The 17,422-nt window shown below is 35.7% G+C and overlaps 1 protein-coding gene across 7 annotated transcripts in view; it reads right to left on the bottom strand.

Moving 5' to 3' along the window:
- Window positions 1-17,422, bottom strand: part of NBEA (neurobeachin) — a 642,892-nt gene that overhangs the window by 529,287 nt on the left and 96,183 nt on the right. For all 7 annotated transcript variants that reach the window (XM_070471793.1, XM_070471794.1, XM_070471796.1 and 4 more), the window contains exons 5-7: window positions 10,231-10,352; window positions 8,225-8,351; window positions 3,029-3,148 (exon numbers count right to left, since the gene is read on the bottom strand). In XM_070471793.1, the coding sequence (XP_070327894.1) occupies window positions 3,029-3,148; window positions 8,225-8,351; window positions 10,231-10,352 (369 nt within the window). The remainder of the gene's footprint in view (window positions 1-3,028; window positions 3,149-8,224; window positions 8,352-10,230; window positions 10,353-17,422) is intronic.

Raw genomic sequence — 17,422 nt, 5'->3', positions numbered from 1 at the left:
TGAGAAAATACTCGAGGAGATAACAGTTGAAAACTTCCCTAAAATGGGAAAGGAAATAGTCACACAAGTCCAAGAAACCCAGAGAGTCCCAAACAGGATAAACTCAAGGCAAAACACCCCAAGACACATGATAATCAAATTAACAAAGATCAGACACAAAGAACAAATATTAAAAGCAGCAAGGGAGAAACAAAGAATAACACACAAGGGGATTCCCATAAGGATAACAGCTGATCATTCAATAGAAACTCTTCAGGCCAGAAGGGAATGGCAGGACATACTTAAGGTAATGAAAGAGAATAATCTACAACCCAGATGATTGTACCCAGCAAGGATCTCATTCAGATATGAAGGAGAACTCAAAAGCTTTACAGACAAGTAAAAGCTGAGAGAATTCAGTACTACCAAACCAGCTCTTAAATAAATGCTAAAGGATCTTCTCTAGACAGGAAACACAGAAAGGGTGTATAAACTTGAACCCAAAACAACAGAGTAAATGGCAACGGGACCATACTTATCAATAATTACCTTAAATGTAAATGGGTTGAATGCCCCAACCAAAAGACAAAGACTGGCTGAATGGATACAAAAGCAAGACCCCTATATATGCTGTCTACAAGAGACCCACCTCAAAACAAGGGACACATACAGACTGAAAGTGAAGGGCTGGAAAAAGATATTTCACGTAAATGGAGACCAAAAAAAAAAAAGCAGGACTAGAAATACTCATATCAGATAAAATAAGACTTTAAAATAAAGGCTGTGAAAAGAGACAAAGAAGGACACTACATAATGATCAAAGGATCAATCCAAGAAGAAGATGTAACAATTATAAATATATATGCAACCAACATAGGAGTACTGCAATATGTAAGGCAAATGCTAACAAGTATGAAAGGGAAAATTAACAGTAACACAATAACAGTGGGAGACTTTAATACCCCACTCACACCTATGGATAGATCAACTAAACAGAAAATTAACAAGGAAACACAAACTTTAAAAGACACAATGGACCAGCTAGGCCTAATTGATATCTATAGGACATTTCACCCCAAAACAATCAATTCCACCTTCTTCTCAAGTGCACATGGAAGCTTCTCCAGGATAGATGACATCCTGTGCCATAAATCTAGCCTTGGTCAATTCAAAAAATTGAAATCATTCCGATCATCTTTTCTGACCACAATGCAGTAAGATTAGACCTCAATTACAGGAAAAAAACTATTAGTAATTCCAACATATGGAGGCTAAACAACATGCTTCTGAATAACCAATCAATCATAGAAGAAATCAAAAAAGAAATCAAAATATGCACAGAAACAAATGAAAACACAACAACCCAAAATCTATGGCACACTATAAAAGCAGTGCTAAGGGGAAGTTCATAGCATTACAGGCCTACCTCAAGAAACAAGAAAAAAGCCAAATAAATAACCTAACTCTACAACTAAAGCAACTAGAGAAGGAAGAAATGAAGAACCCCAGGGTTAGTAGAAAGAAAGAAATCTTAAAAATTAGGGCAGAAATAAATGCAAAAGAAACAAAAGAGACCATAGCAAAAATCAACAAAGCTAAAAGCTGGTTCTTTGAGAAGATAAATAAAATTGACAGTTAGCCAGACTCATCAAGAAACAAAGGAAGAATAATCAAATCAACAAAATTAGAAACGAAAATGGAGAGATCACAACAGACAACACAGAAATACAATGGATCATAAGAGACTACTATCAGCAACTATTTGCCAATAAAATGGACAACTTGGAAGAAATGGAAAAATTCTTAGAAAAGTATAACTTTCCAAAACTGAACCAGGAAGAAATAGAAGATCTTAACAAACCCATCACAAGCACGGAAATTGAAACCATAATCAGAACTCTTCCAGCAGACAAAAGCCCAGGACCAGACAGCTTTACAGCAGAATTCTACCAAAAATTTAGAGAAGAGCTAACACCTATCTTACACAAACTCTTCCGGAAAATTGCAGAGGAAGGTAAACTTCCAAACTCATTATATGAGGCCACCATCACCCTAATACGAAAACCAGACAAAGATGCCATGAAAAAAGAAAACTACAGGCCAATATCACTGATCAACATAGATGCAAGAATCCTCAAAAAATATTCTAGCAAACAGAATCCAACAACATATTAAAAAGATCATACATCATGACCAAGTGGGCTTTATCCCAGGAATGCAAGGATTCTTTAATATCCGCAAATCAATGTAATACACCACATTAACAAATTGAAAGATGAAAACCATATGATTATCTTAATAGATGCAGAAAAAGCCTTTGACAAAATTCAACATCCATTTATGATAAAAACTCTCCAGAAAGCAGGGATAGAAGGAACATACCTCAACATAATAAAAGCTACATATGACAAACCCACAGCAAACATTATCCTCAATGGTGAAAAATTGTTTGAGCCTTTAAAGAAAAAATAATAAACTTTAAAGAAATATAAAAACCAAGATGAACTTTTCACTTCTGCCCCAAAGCCTTTGCACTCATGTTTCCACTGAAGGGGGTATTTCTTGCAAACACCCACATGGCTTTCTCTGGTCTCAACACTAAGGCCATCTCTGGACGATCTGGCTTCTCCCTTCCCTACACCTACACTTTCTGTATTTATTCCCACTGAACCTTCCTCCACAGTATTTACCACCATTAATCTAATAAACAATATTAACATACTGTACATATTTATTCTATTTAAGGTACTCCTTTCACATCAAAATAAAGTATAATACACATCTTTTAATGCTTGAGATTCTGAAACTAACACAATATTGCAATTAAATTTTGACCTAAAACTTAATAATCTACCCAACCAATTTTTTTTTCTATCACCAGTTGTGTCTTTTAGCAATTTAATTATTCTAAATTAAGGCAAAATTCACTTAATAGAAAAAAACTTCAAAATAAAGCTAGTTTCTACCAATTATATTATTCAATTCATGCTATAATCAGTGATATATCAAACACTCAAATACATTAAAATACAGATAAATAAAAACTTACATCATTTGTGTTAACATGCCAAGCCATATCACCATATGATACCAGCTGTCCATTAACATAACACCGAATTTCACTGTTTCTCCAACGATTGTAAATGTGGACAATGCTGATCATGTACCACTTAAATGAAAAAAAAAAAAGGAAATCAATATGTAATGTTTGGTTATAATTGTTTAAAGGCAATCATAACATTTATCCCACACTACAAAAACTTACTTAAAGGAATATTAATGATAATCCACTACAAATATGTCAAATTCCCTCTCCCATTTCTCATTTTACAGATGACAGAAATTATTAATAGAGAATAAATGTGTGATGGAAATAGAGCAAGAACCTTTGGAGCCCTAGACTGATATTCTTTTACTATACCAAGATCCCAAAATTGTGGAAACATAATTATGTTTGTTGTCATTCATTTAATAATATTGGCAGTGTGTCAGGCAAACTGACAGTTTTGACAGACAGATCATAGGTCAAGATTTATTTATTCAAGATTCCCTGGAATTTAGGGAGCAGTGGAAGGATCCATACATTAGACAAGTAAACAAATACAGCATTATAAAACCATGTTGATGACTGTGGATAGAAAAGGACATTGTAAACTGAGAAAGAATAATGTAAGATTCTACTCTGGATTGCATTGTCAGGCAAAATCTGTCAGAGGAACACCATTTTAACAGCTATACTAAGATTGAGATAATTTCATTTTCACAGTGTAGAATTATTAAATCTAAGAGTAGTTATATATTCTAACTTAGCAGTATATGACGATAAATTGAGAATCAAGGAATAAGTTTATACTGAGCTCTAATTTTATAGTTACTAGTGTCAACAAAAAGCATTCTGACATGAGATGGTTTAAGTTCTCTAACAATTTGTGAATCTAATCTTTAGTCTAATTCAGATAAAAGTCTGCTTCAGATAATAGCATATTTCAGATAATATATAAACATCATTTCTAAACAACAGAAAAATACAAACAATTTACAGGTGTTTGAACAGATTCTTTCACCAGTAAGGAAGGATTTAGACTCATTTTACCCCCAAACATAAAAATATAAAACACAAACTTGTTCTGAGATTACTTAAAAACACTATTCAATTATTTCATACTTAATTTGCATGATATTTATAAAGCCATAACAGTAATTTTCAACCACTAAAATATTATTTTTTCAAGGTACCTGAAATACTTTGAACAAAAATTAATTTTCCTCATTTTGATTTACAAAATAAAATAGTACACTAAAAAACTCACAAAATAAAATTAACACAAAACGACATTCTTCCTCAGTTACAAAAAAATGTCAGGTCAACTGGACAAGGTCAGTTTTCATTCCAATCCCAAAGAAAGGCAAGGTCAAACAACGTTCAAACTACCACACGATTGCACTCATCTCACAGGCTACCAAAGTAATGCTTAAAATCCTCCAACCAGGCTTCCACAGTACATGAACCGTGAACTTCCAGATGTTCAAGCTGGATTTAGAAAAGGCAGAGGAACCAGAGATCAAATTGCCAACATCTGTTGGATCATCGAAAAAGCAAGAGAGTTCCAGAAAAACATCTATTTCTGCTTTATTGACCATGCCAAAGCCTTTGACTCTGTGGATCACAATAAACTGTGGGTAATTCTTAGAGAGATGGGAATACCAGACCACCCGACTTGCCTCCTGAGAAATCTGTATGCAGGTAAAGAAGCAACATTAAGAACTAGACATGGAACAACAGACTGGTTCCAAATCGGGAAAGGAGTACGCCAAGGCTGTATATCGTCACCCTGCTTATTTAATTTGTATGCAGAGTACATCATGAGCAATGCTGAACTGGATGAAGCACAAGCTGGAATCAAGATTGCCAGGTGAAAAATCAATCACCTCCAATATGCAGATGACACCACACTTATGGCAGAAAGCAAAGAACTAAGCAGCCTCTTGATGAAAGTGAAAGAGGAGAGTGAAAAAGTTAGCTTAAAACTCAACATTCAGAAAACTAAGATCATGACATCTGGTCCCATCACTTCATAGCTAATAGATGGGGAAACAATGGAAACAGTGACTTTATTTTTGAGGGCTCCAAAATCACTGCAGATGGTGATTGCAGCCATGAAATGAAAAGACACTTGCTCCTTGGAAGAAAAGTTATGACCAAACTAGACAGCATATTAAAAAGCAGAGACATTACTTTGCCAACAAAGGTCTGTGTAGTCAAAGCTATGGTTTTTCCAGTAGTCATGTATGGATTGAGAATTGGACTATAAAGAAAGCTGAGCGCTGAAGAATTGATGCTTTTGAACTGTGGTGTTGGAGAAGACTCTTGAGAGTCCCTTGGACAGCAAGAAGACTCCAACTAGTCCATTCTAAAGGAAATCAGTCCTGAATATTCACTGGAAGGACAGATGATGAAGCTCAGGCTCCAATACACTGGCCACCTGACGCAAAGAACTGACTCACTGGAAAAGACCCTGACACTGGGAAAGATTGAGGGCAGGAGGAGAAGGGGACGACAGAGGATGAGATGGCTGGATGGCATCACTAACTCAATGGACATGAGTTTGAGCAGGCTCTGGGAGTTGGTGATGGGCAGGGAGGCCTGGAGTGCTGCAGTGCATGGGATCACAGAGTCGGACACAACTGAGCGACTGAACTGAAGCGCAGTATCACTAAAGAATTTAAAGCAGAAAAGTGACATGATCATCTCCATAGCATAGGAACATAACTGACAGCAGTGAGGATGTGAGACTGTTAGGACCAAGAGCTGCTGTTGTTCAGATGCTCAGTCGTGTCCGACTCTTTGCTATGCCACAGACTGAAGCACGCCAGGCTCCTCTATTATCTCCCTGACCTTGCTCAAACTCATGTCCATCGAGTGAGTGATGCCATTAAGATAAAGGCATTGGTAATTCTAAAAGGGGGGGACAGGAACTAGTTAACAGAACTGCCTTGAGGTGCTAATTTTAAAAAGGGAATCTAAAAAGGTTTCCAATTTTTCACTTAAATGGGTAGTGGTAACCAACTTAATTAATTAACAAAGGTAGCCAATTATTAGCCACATAATTAAGTTTGGAATTTGCTTTTGGTCATAACATCAACATGTAAGATTAAATGGGTGAATAAATGAATACACAATTTAAGGAATGATCTCAAAATGAATAATACTTAATTGTAAGAAAATAAACTTTTCTATTTTCTTTCCTTAGGAAAATCAAGATGTACTCTACAGATAACAGACAAGTGACTTTTTGAACCAAAAAAGCCCAAGTTTTGACTTGATAGTTTTTGACTAAAGGAAACAGGAATAAACTTGGAGAGTGTGTATGTATACTGATACTATAAATGTACACTGAGGTCTGCATTTAGTTTGAGACTCAAAAATAGCAGTATAAAAGAAAGATACTCACAGGAACAATAAAAAAGGACTATATTAAGAATTCAGTAGAAAAATATAACATGATACTTATACAAATATCAATAGTAGTTAGTACAAATTGAGCACGTTACTACACATGAGGTAATATGCTAATCATTTACATTCATTTCCACAAGGTCAAACATCTGGATAAGTGATAGCACTAGGAAAACACTTCTTGATAGTCCAACTAAACTTCTTATTAGGAAGGATAACAACTTAGCTAGGGTATCATCTGAGAAAACTACACAAAGGGAAAAAATAAGAGAGTGGAATTATCTTGACTAATCAAACAGTAAGAACCAGCCTCCCAAAGTCGGAAATTTAAGAACCATGGGTTTGATCCTTAAGTCAGGAAGATCCCCTGGAGAAGATCATGGCAACCCACTCCAGTATTCTTGCCTGGAGAATCCCATGAACGGAGGAGCCTGGCAAGCTACACTTCATAGGGTTGCAAGCAGTTGGACACCACTGAAGCAATTTAGCACAAAATAAAATACTTATGACTTTCAAGATTTTATAAAAATCTTTACAGAAGGCCTTTCAAGACCCACTTCACTCCATGATCCTACCAAGATATATGTACACACACATATATATACATATATATATATATATATATATATAGAGAGAGAGAGAGAGAGAGATTTGTTACAAATGGGAATGTATTTCTCAAAAGGCAGCAATGTAAAGACATAGAAAGAGAGAGAAAAAAGAGAGATAGAGAACAATCAGGTTAAACTTCTTTTTATTAATTAATGGTAATTTTATTTGATTCTTAAGTTTCTTATTTCTACTATTTGAAGCACTGTTTCTCAAACCTGTCTGATGAGAAAAATCATATAGAGCCTTTGTTAACAACTCATATATATTCCTGCCATGAAAATAAGTCCAAGGATCAGTATTTCTAACAAATTCCCACTAAAATTCAAAATAATTTGACACATTTGACAAATACTGCCTAGGTCTCATCCCAAATCTAATAAATCAGAATTTCTAGAGGAGAGACAATGAGAATCATATGAAAATAAGTGGGATTTGTATCAAGAAAAAAAGAAATCCCCTTCTAATGTATACATTTATTTAAAATCATTGCTTTTAAGCTATTTTCTAATATATTAGTGAATTATTGCTAAATTGCCATCATTTAATACAAATAAAAATTAAATTATCCCTTACATAAGGGAAAATTTTTTATTAGACTCATGTAAAAATTAAAGGTATATATCTGAGAACCCCATTCAAAATAGTATTTTCTTCAGTATGTGGCACAATACACATGGGATAACAAAAAAGAAAGAAAAAGAAATGAAGCAGTCCCTCCATCTTACATGAGTTCCAAATCTGTTAGGATGGGTTCCTGTGGATATGGGGTAGTATATGCCCTGAAACTGAACAAAAATTCCTGGGGGGAAAAAAAAAACTTCACAAAAGAAAGGATGTTGTTTGTTTTGTTCACTGTCATCTCTCCTGTGCCTACAACAGTGTCTGGCACTCAATAAATATGCTGAGACTTCATGGAAAGAATATCACAGAATATATCACAGCACGACAGCGAATGAGAGAGTGAATAAGAGAAACAGACACTGCAAGAGGTCAGGAAACTGATCTTTTTATGTCAAAAGTTAGACATAAAAGTACAAAGAAAATGTAGACAGAGATAAGAGATAGGAGTCATGAGAAAACCAATAAAAGAGAATATTATGGAAGTCACAATAGTTAAGTTTTAAGATAGTGGGAATGGTGAATTGCATTACTCTCAATAGATGATTTACTTATACATACCTTGCGTGGTTGAAAATCATATTTCACACAGTGCTGAAAACCTTTTCCTTTGGACTTCAGGGATGTAACGATCAAACAATTGCCAACAAAATGAGCAGAGTAACCAACTCCTTTGCTAGTACGAAAACTGCAAAGAAAACTGAAAGTAGTATAATATCCTCTGCTACAAAGAACAATATACCTGAAGATTACTATAATATAAATAATATAAAACACAATTATAAAAATAAAACTTGCATACCTACAGAGTAGAAAGGGTATTACAGGTACCAATAAAGACTAAAACAGGAAAACTTTAGAAATAAAAGAAGAAATTTAAGTTGGGAAAACAGAAGACTATAGAATCTTTTAACATTTCAATTTCACAAATACATAAAGTAACACAAATACATAAAATCAAATTAATGGTCAATAAAAGGCTACCAAGTAGATTTCATAAACTTTCAATGATCACCTGGATTAGCATATACAGAAATCATATACACAGTTAATGTTTCCAAAAACAACTTGCTCTTTAATTCTATTATATCTCTGAAAACAGCTTACAAATTTACAAAAAAAGGGAGAGCCAAGTTTGGAAAAAAAGGTAGGTAATCAAGCAAAATCAAGCAAAGGAGTACATGTACTGTCTAAAACAGAAAAAAAGAAAAAAAGATGTGACTAAGAAATAAGAGTTATTTTCTTCCAGAGAAATAGTCCTCCAGCTGTTTATTTAATCACACATAAAAACCTGTAAATGTTCTGACAAATGACAGTACTACTGCAATAAAAGTATGATCTCCCAAAATGATCTTTTGGAAGTTCAACCCCATTTATGTTTGGAAGTTCAAATGTTCGTTAAAACTCTCTCTCATATTATCCATACATACTATCCATATGTAATCTTTCTGCAGTAGAGTCTACAACCTATCAATAGCTCACATTTTTCAACACTCACATTTCTGAACTAGTCATTATATAAAAAGCACATAAAATATTATGCTACCATTAAATCCTACATGATAGGTACTATTATTATTCTCATTTTACAGCTGAAGACACCAAAGCACAGGATAAACTGTGAGTGGTAAAGGCAGGACTTAAACTCGAGCAATCTTATTTCAGAGCACTATAAGTATTAAATGATGTAATACAAGTAAGCATTTATAATGCCTACTACATAGTAAGGTAATAAATGAAAGTTTGATGTTTTATGACTTGGCATTATTGGTAATCTAAAATGACCAAGTTCTGAGTCTTACAGGTGAACCCATTGTTGGGATGATCCACCCTTTCTGTTAGTTATCTACTAAATAATTAATCTTATCTAATTATAACCTCGCACATGGTTATCTGGAGAAGGAAATGGCAACCCACTCCAGTATTCTTGCCTAGAGAATCCCGTGGACAGCGGAGCCTGGTGGGCTGCTGTCCATAGGGTCGCACAGAGTCGGACACAACTGAAGCGACTTAGCATACATGCATGCATTGGAGAAGGACATGGCAACCCACTCCAGTATTCTAGCCTGGAGAATCCCAGGGACAGAGGACCCTGGTGGGCTGCCGTCTATGGTGTCGCACAGAGTCAGACACGACTGAAAGCAACTTAGCAGCAGCAGCAGCACATGGTTATCAAAATCAGTATTTCAAAGCATAGATTAATTGTGCTCACAGAACCATGTAAGTCAAAAGGCAAAGTGAAAGAAATCTGACAGTAGTTTGTTTCTCATTTTCTCTTCTTGATCAGCATCTTCACTCAGAACATACAATTGATATGTGCAGACTCGAGACAGAAGGTCTATAACACTTTATTCTTAAAATGGAATTGGGGGGGGGGGGCGGGAATAGTAGAGCAGATAGCCTAGAATCAACAGCAAAAAATGAATAAACTGACATAACTGTATCTTTATAGGTTTAACATATTTATTTACTTATTCTACATACTATGTTGCCTTGAAACTGTGTTACATATTTTTTAAAATTGAAATGCTTAAGTCAAAAGTACTAAAATTAAATATATAACTTACCAATAAAGATAAGGTTTGTCCTTATCAACATTAATGTTATTTAATGGATCCATACGAAACCAAGTGTTTAGGGTGAAGCCATTCTGATAAGGCCACTTTGCAATAGGAGGCAATGCAATTGCCTACAAGGTAATGATAAAAAATAGGAAAGTATCAGTTAAAGAAAATGCGGCAGTAACTAAGCTCAAGTATGGCTTTCACAGATTAAAACACAACAAAGGTACGAGTATCAAAGAATCATGGACAAATATAAAAATAGAAATTATTACCTTATTAAAGTCATCTATTAATATTATTTGTTGACAATAGAAGCATTACACTTTCAAATACTCAATAAATCAAGTTTCATCTCTAAGTTATACAGTATGGCTCAAACTATACTCCAATAAAGCCTCCTTTAATTTCACCAATATTCAGTCCCTTACACATAGCTGCAAAATTTTCAGCTTACATTAGGTTTTCAGTAATCTTTTACTTGATAAAGGAAGCTGAATTTTCAATCAAAAAACAACTGTGTTAGAAATATTAATGGAATCAATATTGAAGAAACAAAAGTATTAAGAAATAACACTAATACTGAAACAAAGAAGGGGAACATGAAGTTTATCATTCAGAAACTAAACCATTGAAATTTATGATCAAAAAGGACTCAGATCCACTTACAAGTAGGAAAGGAATTAATACAATATTCAGTTGATAATAGTAATTAAAAAAAAAAACTAGCCACTCGAGGGAAAAGAAATGAGAAAGCAATATATTACTTGACCTGAAGTCAAGAAATATCTAGGTGAATTCACTTATCTTCCTATGAGATATCTAAATTCCTTCACATAAAAGATAAGTACCCTTAATGCTTTTATTACTGATCTGTTCCTCCAAGCAGACCCTTCATACATTGCTGCTAATGAACTTACCCAAATATAACATATAGCTTCCATATTAAATATCCTCTGCATATAAAATAAATTCTAAGTTTCTTAAGGTTACACAAGGCTCTTTACACTCTGGCTCCAACAAATCCTTTCAATCTTATTCTCTTCTAGTGCCTTACCTTCCATCCCAAAGTATATCTGAACATACCAGCTGTTCCAACTGTTAGATGTTCTGTTCTGTTACCTGTTCCGCAGTTTGTACATGATGCTACTCTGCCCAAAACACAGCCTCCAATAAGATCCCAATTACCCCTCAATTCCAGGCTAATACATCTCTCTCTTGTGAAGCTCTCCTGAACTTCACCATAGCCTAATTTCTTGTTTCATTGTTTTCCCACAGGACTGAGTCACTAGCACATAGCACTTAGTAGCCTGTTGTAACAAGGTGCTTTTATGTCTACCAATGAGTTCCTAAAGAGTTAGAAATACAGTTTATACTCCCTGCATTGTGACTTAAGACATAGAAAACATTCAATATGTGATCACTGAAAAATCTCAAAGTAGCAAAATGCCTACTGCATTAAAAAAAAAAGGAAAACACACAAACACATAAATGGAAACATATCATTTGATACGAAGACTCAAACCTTAAAAATGAAATGCAAGTTTTCCTATACAATGTATGTCATGTCCTTTCAGATTTTAATATTAAGCAATTAGTCCACTTTAATTATCAATATAGCTTTTTTAACTTTTTAAAAAGGAAAATGTTTTACTTAATTTTTCTGTTTGCTGGTTAGTAAAATGTAATTCTTGCCAAGTTTACTGCTGGATTATACCTCCATAAGTTTCACTAAACCAGACATCACCTACTATAGCTGCTTCAGAGTACTAAGGTAAACAGGAGAAATATTTATTGAGGACATTGAATAGTGATTCTACAGAACTATAAAAATAACTTATATGTATGCATTTGTTCTTAATGCCTGTGGAACACAACGGGCACAGCATTGGATTCATGGTTTCCAAACTCTTGCCATGATGAGCATACCCAAGTGCACATCCATATCAGCAACAGCATTTCATGACAACACTACCACTGCAGCAATAATAAGCATAAGAGTGAGGGCAGCTCACTCTTTTCTCTTTTCCCCCATTACTCCACATATCCAAGCAATCTCTTACTTCCAGCCAATGGCCCCAGCACTTTCTATTAATACATCATCAGTCTCATCATCTGGTCTACTGAGCTCTACATCAGAACTTAGACAATGTGTTGAACTAAGAGATGCAGGAAAGAAAATGAATTGAACTGCTCTTCAAGTTTTCCAGAACTATTCTTCCACCATGGAAAAGGCATGTGGTACCCATCTGTTATTATCCAAATTGTAAGACCAAAAGAGTTCTAAATCACATTCAGTTGCAAACACCAGTGAACTAAATACAACAAGAAAAAGAAAAATCTCACTAAAGAAAAATACAATAAGCTTCAGTGATAATGATATAACAATAGTCTTTGGTCTTGCTTCCCATATTATAATGATATAATAATATTCTTTGGGGCTTCCCAGGTAGCACTAGTGTAGAGAATCCACCTGCCAATTCAGGAGATGCAAGAGACACGGGTTCAATCCCTGGGTCGGGAAGATCCCCTGGAGTAGGAAATGGCAACCCACTCCAGTATTCTTGCCTGGAAAATCCCATGGACAGAGGAGCCTGGCAGGCTACAGTCCCCGGAGTCACAAAGAGCTGAATACGACTTAGCAACTGAACAAAAACAACAATAATTCCACAGATAAATAGGGATCTTTATTTATGGCCAATCTCTTCAACAAGATGGTTAACTCTACTCAAGGACATTCTCTCAAATTTATTTTTTATTACATATATATTCTAAATTTATTATCTTATATTGAAGTATAGTCTTAAATTTAATAAGTAACAGCTAGAAAAAATGTTTTGGGGACCTAATGTCCCATTTCTAAAGGGTATGACTCAACTTCCAGTTCTTACATATGTTACCAACCAAAGTCTTTCATACAGTACACATTGTATCCCTAGCTTTTTTCAACTCTTTAATGCATACATGCTCCCTTAATCAGTGCACAAATGCTAACTTTGTGAGAGGACTGCCTAATGTGGAACTCAGGTTCATTTACTCCTAAATCATTCAGGCCTAAATACCCATTATCCCATTGTGATAATGGCATGTCCTTTGGACTGTGTCTGTGATTATGGGTTTAAGCTGCCTTCACATTTCTTCCATACGTCCTTCTACAATATTTTGGTATCCATAAACAGGGTCCCTCATTGTGTCCAATGAGGCCACAGAACTCTGAAATCTGTATCCCTCACTGCCTCCTAGACTAGTGAAGTAGCTCAGTCGTGTCCAACTCTTTGCGACCCCGTGGACTGTAGCCTACCAGGATCCTACCTCCATGGGATTCTCCAGGCAAAAATACTGGAGTGGGTTGCCATTTCCTTCTCCAGGGGATCTTCTCGACCCAGGGATTGAACCCGGGTCTCCCGCACTGCAGGCAGACGTGTTAACCTCTGAGCTACCAGGGAAGCACTCCAAAATTTACATTTCTGTCTCATTTCGCAGAACTACAAATGGAAAAGATTCTGATGTCCAGATAGGACGCATTCATTTAACTATTTCAATGAACAGAGAAGTGTACTATTTCTTAAATTAAGCAAATTCATGAAATAGATAATAATCATGAAAAACAAATCAAATAATATATTCATAAAGGTAACAGGGCATATAAAATATAATCTTATATTTATCATTCACCTTCACACAAATCACTGAAGAATTCAATTAATTCTCTGTAAATATTACCAAATTGCTCATATGGAGGCAACAAAACTCATAGAAAGCATCTCCACAATGTGAAGTACAATTTAGAAGGCCTAATATGTTATTTTGGTCATTTTGGAGGGAAAGTAAACGATATCATGATTTTAATCATCCAAAGGCACCAATGTGAGCAGCAGTCCAAACACTATGTATTTTCTTATTACTAAAATGCCACTAGTTCATGCTCATTCAGAAGCAGATCGTCAAAACACTGTGATAGGTGTTTTGTGATAGGAAGGGTTTAAAATCAGCTCCTATCTAAATTTTTCAGCAGTTCAACAGCAGAAGTAACATGTTTGAAAATGACCCAATTTGTTGTTAAGTGAAATATTGGATTTGAGATCAGGCAAATTCTTGTTAAGGTTGTGACTCTACTTTAAGACTATGAACAACATCCTACGCTGCGGAGGCTTATTATTTAGTTTCCTCAACTGACAACAGCAGTAATATCACTTATCTTGTACAGACTGTATGACTCAAATGAAATAATAGTTATAAAAGTTCCAGTTCCTTCCCTACTTCCTCCTCTACACAGAATATACCCTTGATTCAAACTACTCTTTATGAAAATGAGTGATGCAGGGAAAACCAGGAAAAGGGGGATAGATAGTATAAGTCTACCAATATCCCATGAGAAAAAACAATTCAAACATATGCTACTAATGACATTAAAATTATCTCTGTGTGTTATGTGTATGTAAAATGTACTGCATATTAATAGGTAACTGATAGCCAAATGGCTAAAAACAGGAGGAACTACAACCATACTGAGGCAATTCAGGCAATTTATTAAGCCAGAGTCATTTATTCAGCTGTAGCTAAACTTTGTTAATTCTATATATAAAACAGGAACTTGCTTATATTTCAGTCAAAACACTTTGCTCTTCTTTCCCATACCTTAGACTGAAACCTATCAGACATCAGGTCAACAACAGTTGTGTAGAATGTATTAGAAATATGTGTGTGTGTGAGCAGAACTATTATATCTAAGAGAACCCTCACCCACTTAGGCACAGTGAGTGTTTTCTCTGCAGATTATATATGTTCCACTCTAACAGACAGATACATAAAATGATTGACTTCCATCTTGTATTTTTTTTTAAAGTTCCTATGTTTTGTTTCATAGCTGGTGAAACGGTAACCTAAAAAAAAAGATTAGTAACAAAATATTCAGGAAAAAATATAAAATTAGGAGAATGGCTAAAAAAATGGGAGATTGCAAGAACACTGAAGTACTTACAATAACCAAACAGCAATTAATATTTACATTATTTTTTACAACTTTACAGTGCTTAAACAGTACATTATTTCATTATAGGCTCACAACTCCTATTCCATTATGAAAGTACTATTAGTTCTTTTTTACATGAAAGTAAGCCAAGAAATATTAAGGACTAGTCCTCTACAGTAATGAACTAGAGGATTCAGAAATCAAAATTTGTTGTTCTAGCCAAAAATTCCACATATGCTCTACAATATTACCATATGGCTTGAGATGATGAAATCAAGAAGATTGAAAGAGCTATTTCTTTGAAAAGAAGAACAAAATGGAAACACTTCCAGCTAGACCAGGGTTTGATCCCTGGTCAGGAAGATTCCCTGCAGAAGGAAATGGCAACCCACTCCAATACTCCCTTGCCTGGAGAATTCCATGAACAGAGGAGCTGGGCAGGTTACAGTCCATGGGATCGCAAAGAGTAGGACATGAATGTGTGACTTTCACTTTCACTTTCCAGCTAGACAGACTGAACGAAATTATAGTAACAAGAATGGAAAAGGAGGCATCACTACACATCCTACAGACATTAAAAGGATAATAAGAGGACAGGATGAACAATCTTATGCCAATATATTTGATAACTGAAATTAACCAAAAAATTACATGAAAGACAAAACTACCAATGTTCATTCAAAACAAACAAAAAACTTTCCTATATCTACTATAGAAATGAAGTTCATAATTTAAAACCTTCTCGCGAACAAAATACCAGACCCAGATGGCTGCAATAGTGAATTCTAGCATACATTCAAGAGTGTGTGTGTGTGTGTGTGTCCATGTGTGCTAAGTCGTTTCAGTCGCATCTCTTTGCCACCCTATGGACTGTAGCCCGCCAGGCTCCCCTGTCCATGGGGTTCTCCAGGCAAGAGTACTGGAGTGTGTCGAGTGTGTTGCCATGCCCCCCTCCAGGGGATCGTCCTGACCCAGGGATCAAAGGTGTGTCTCTTACGTCTCCTGCACTGGCAGACAGGTTCTGTACCACTAGTACCACTTGGGAAGCCCACATTCAAAAGTAAGTATTATCAATTCTACACAAACTCTTCAATACAGAGAAATGAATACTTTCCAACCCATTTTACAAGGAAATGAGTTTATGATCCTTAACATCACAACCAATGGACATGGAACAACAGAATGGTTCCAAATAGGAAAAGGAGTATGTCAAGGCTGTATATTGTCACCCTGCTTATTTAACTTATATGCAGAGTACATCATGAGAAATGATGGGCTGGAAGAAACACAAGCTGGAATCAAGATTGCCAGGAGAAATATCAATAACCTCAGATATGCAGATGACACCACCCTTATGGCAGAAAGTGAAGAACTAAAGAGCCTCTTGATGAAAGTGAAAGAGAGTGAAAAAGTTGGCTTAAAGCTTAACATTCAGGAAACTAAGATCATGGCATCTGGTCCCATCACTTCATGGCAAATAGATGGGGAAACAGTGGAAACAGTGGCTGACTTTATTTTTGGGGCTCCAAAATCACTGCAGATGGTGACTGCAGCCATGAAATTAAGACACATACTCCTTGGAAGGAAAGTTATGACCAACCTAGATAGTATATTAAAAAGCAGAGACATTACTTTGCCAACAATGGTCCATCTAGTCAAGGCTATGGTTTTTCCAGTGGTCATATATGGATGTGAGAGTTGGACTGTGAAGAAAGCTGAGCATCAAAAACTTGATGCTTTTGAACTGTAGTGTTGGAGAAGACTCTTGAGAGTCCCTTGGACTGCAAGGAGATCCAGCCAGTCCATCCTAAAGGAGATCAGTCCTGGGTGTTCACTGGAAGGACTGATGCTGAAGCTGAAACTCCAATACTTTGGCTACCTCATGCGAAGAGTTGACTCACTGGAAAAGACCCTGATGCTGCGAGGGACTGGGGGCAGGAGGAGAAAGGGATGACAGAGGATGAGATGACTGGGTGACATCACCGACTCGATGGACAAGAGTTTGAGTAAACTCCGGGAGTTGGTGATGGACAGGGAGGCGGGGTGTGCTGCGATTCATGGGGTCGCAAAGAGTCAGACACAACTGAGCGACTGAACTGAACATCACAACCAGAGAAAGATTTTACCAGAAAAGAAAAATGTATCCTCAAACCAATCATAAAAATAACTGTAAATTTTCTTAGTAATATATTAGCAAATCAAATCCAGTATTGTATGAAAAGGTTG

This window comes from Odocoileus virginianus, chromosome 8, assembly GCF_023699985.2.
Source record: "Odocoileus virginianus isolate 20LAN1187 ecotype Illinois chromosome 8, Ovbor_1.2, whole genome shotgun sequence".
NCBI classification, from domain to species: domain Eukaryota; kingdom Metazoa; phylum Chordata; class Mammalia; order Artiodactyla; family Cervidae; genus Odocoileus; species Odocoileus virginianus.
The sequence above is the reverse complement of the archived record's forward strand: the minus strand, read 5'-3'. Positions and strand labels throughout refer to the sequence as shown.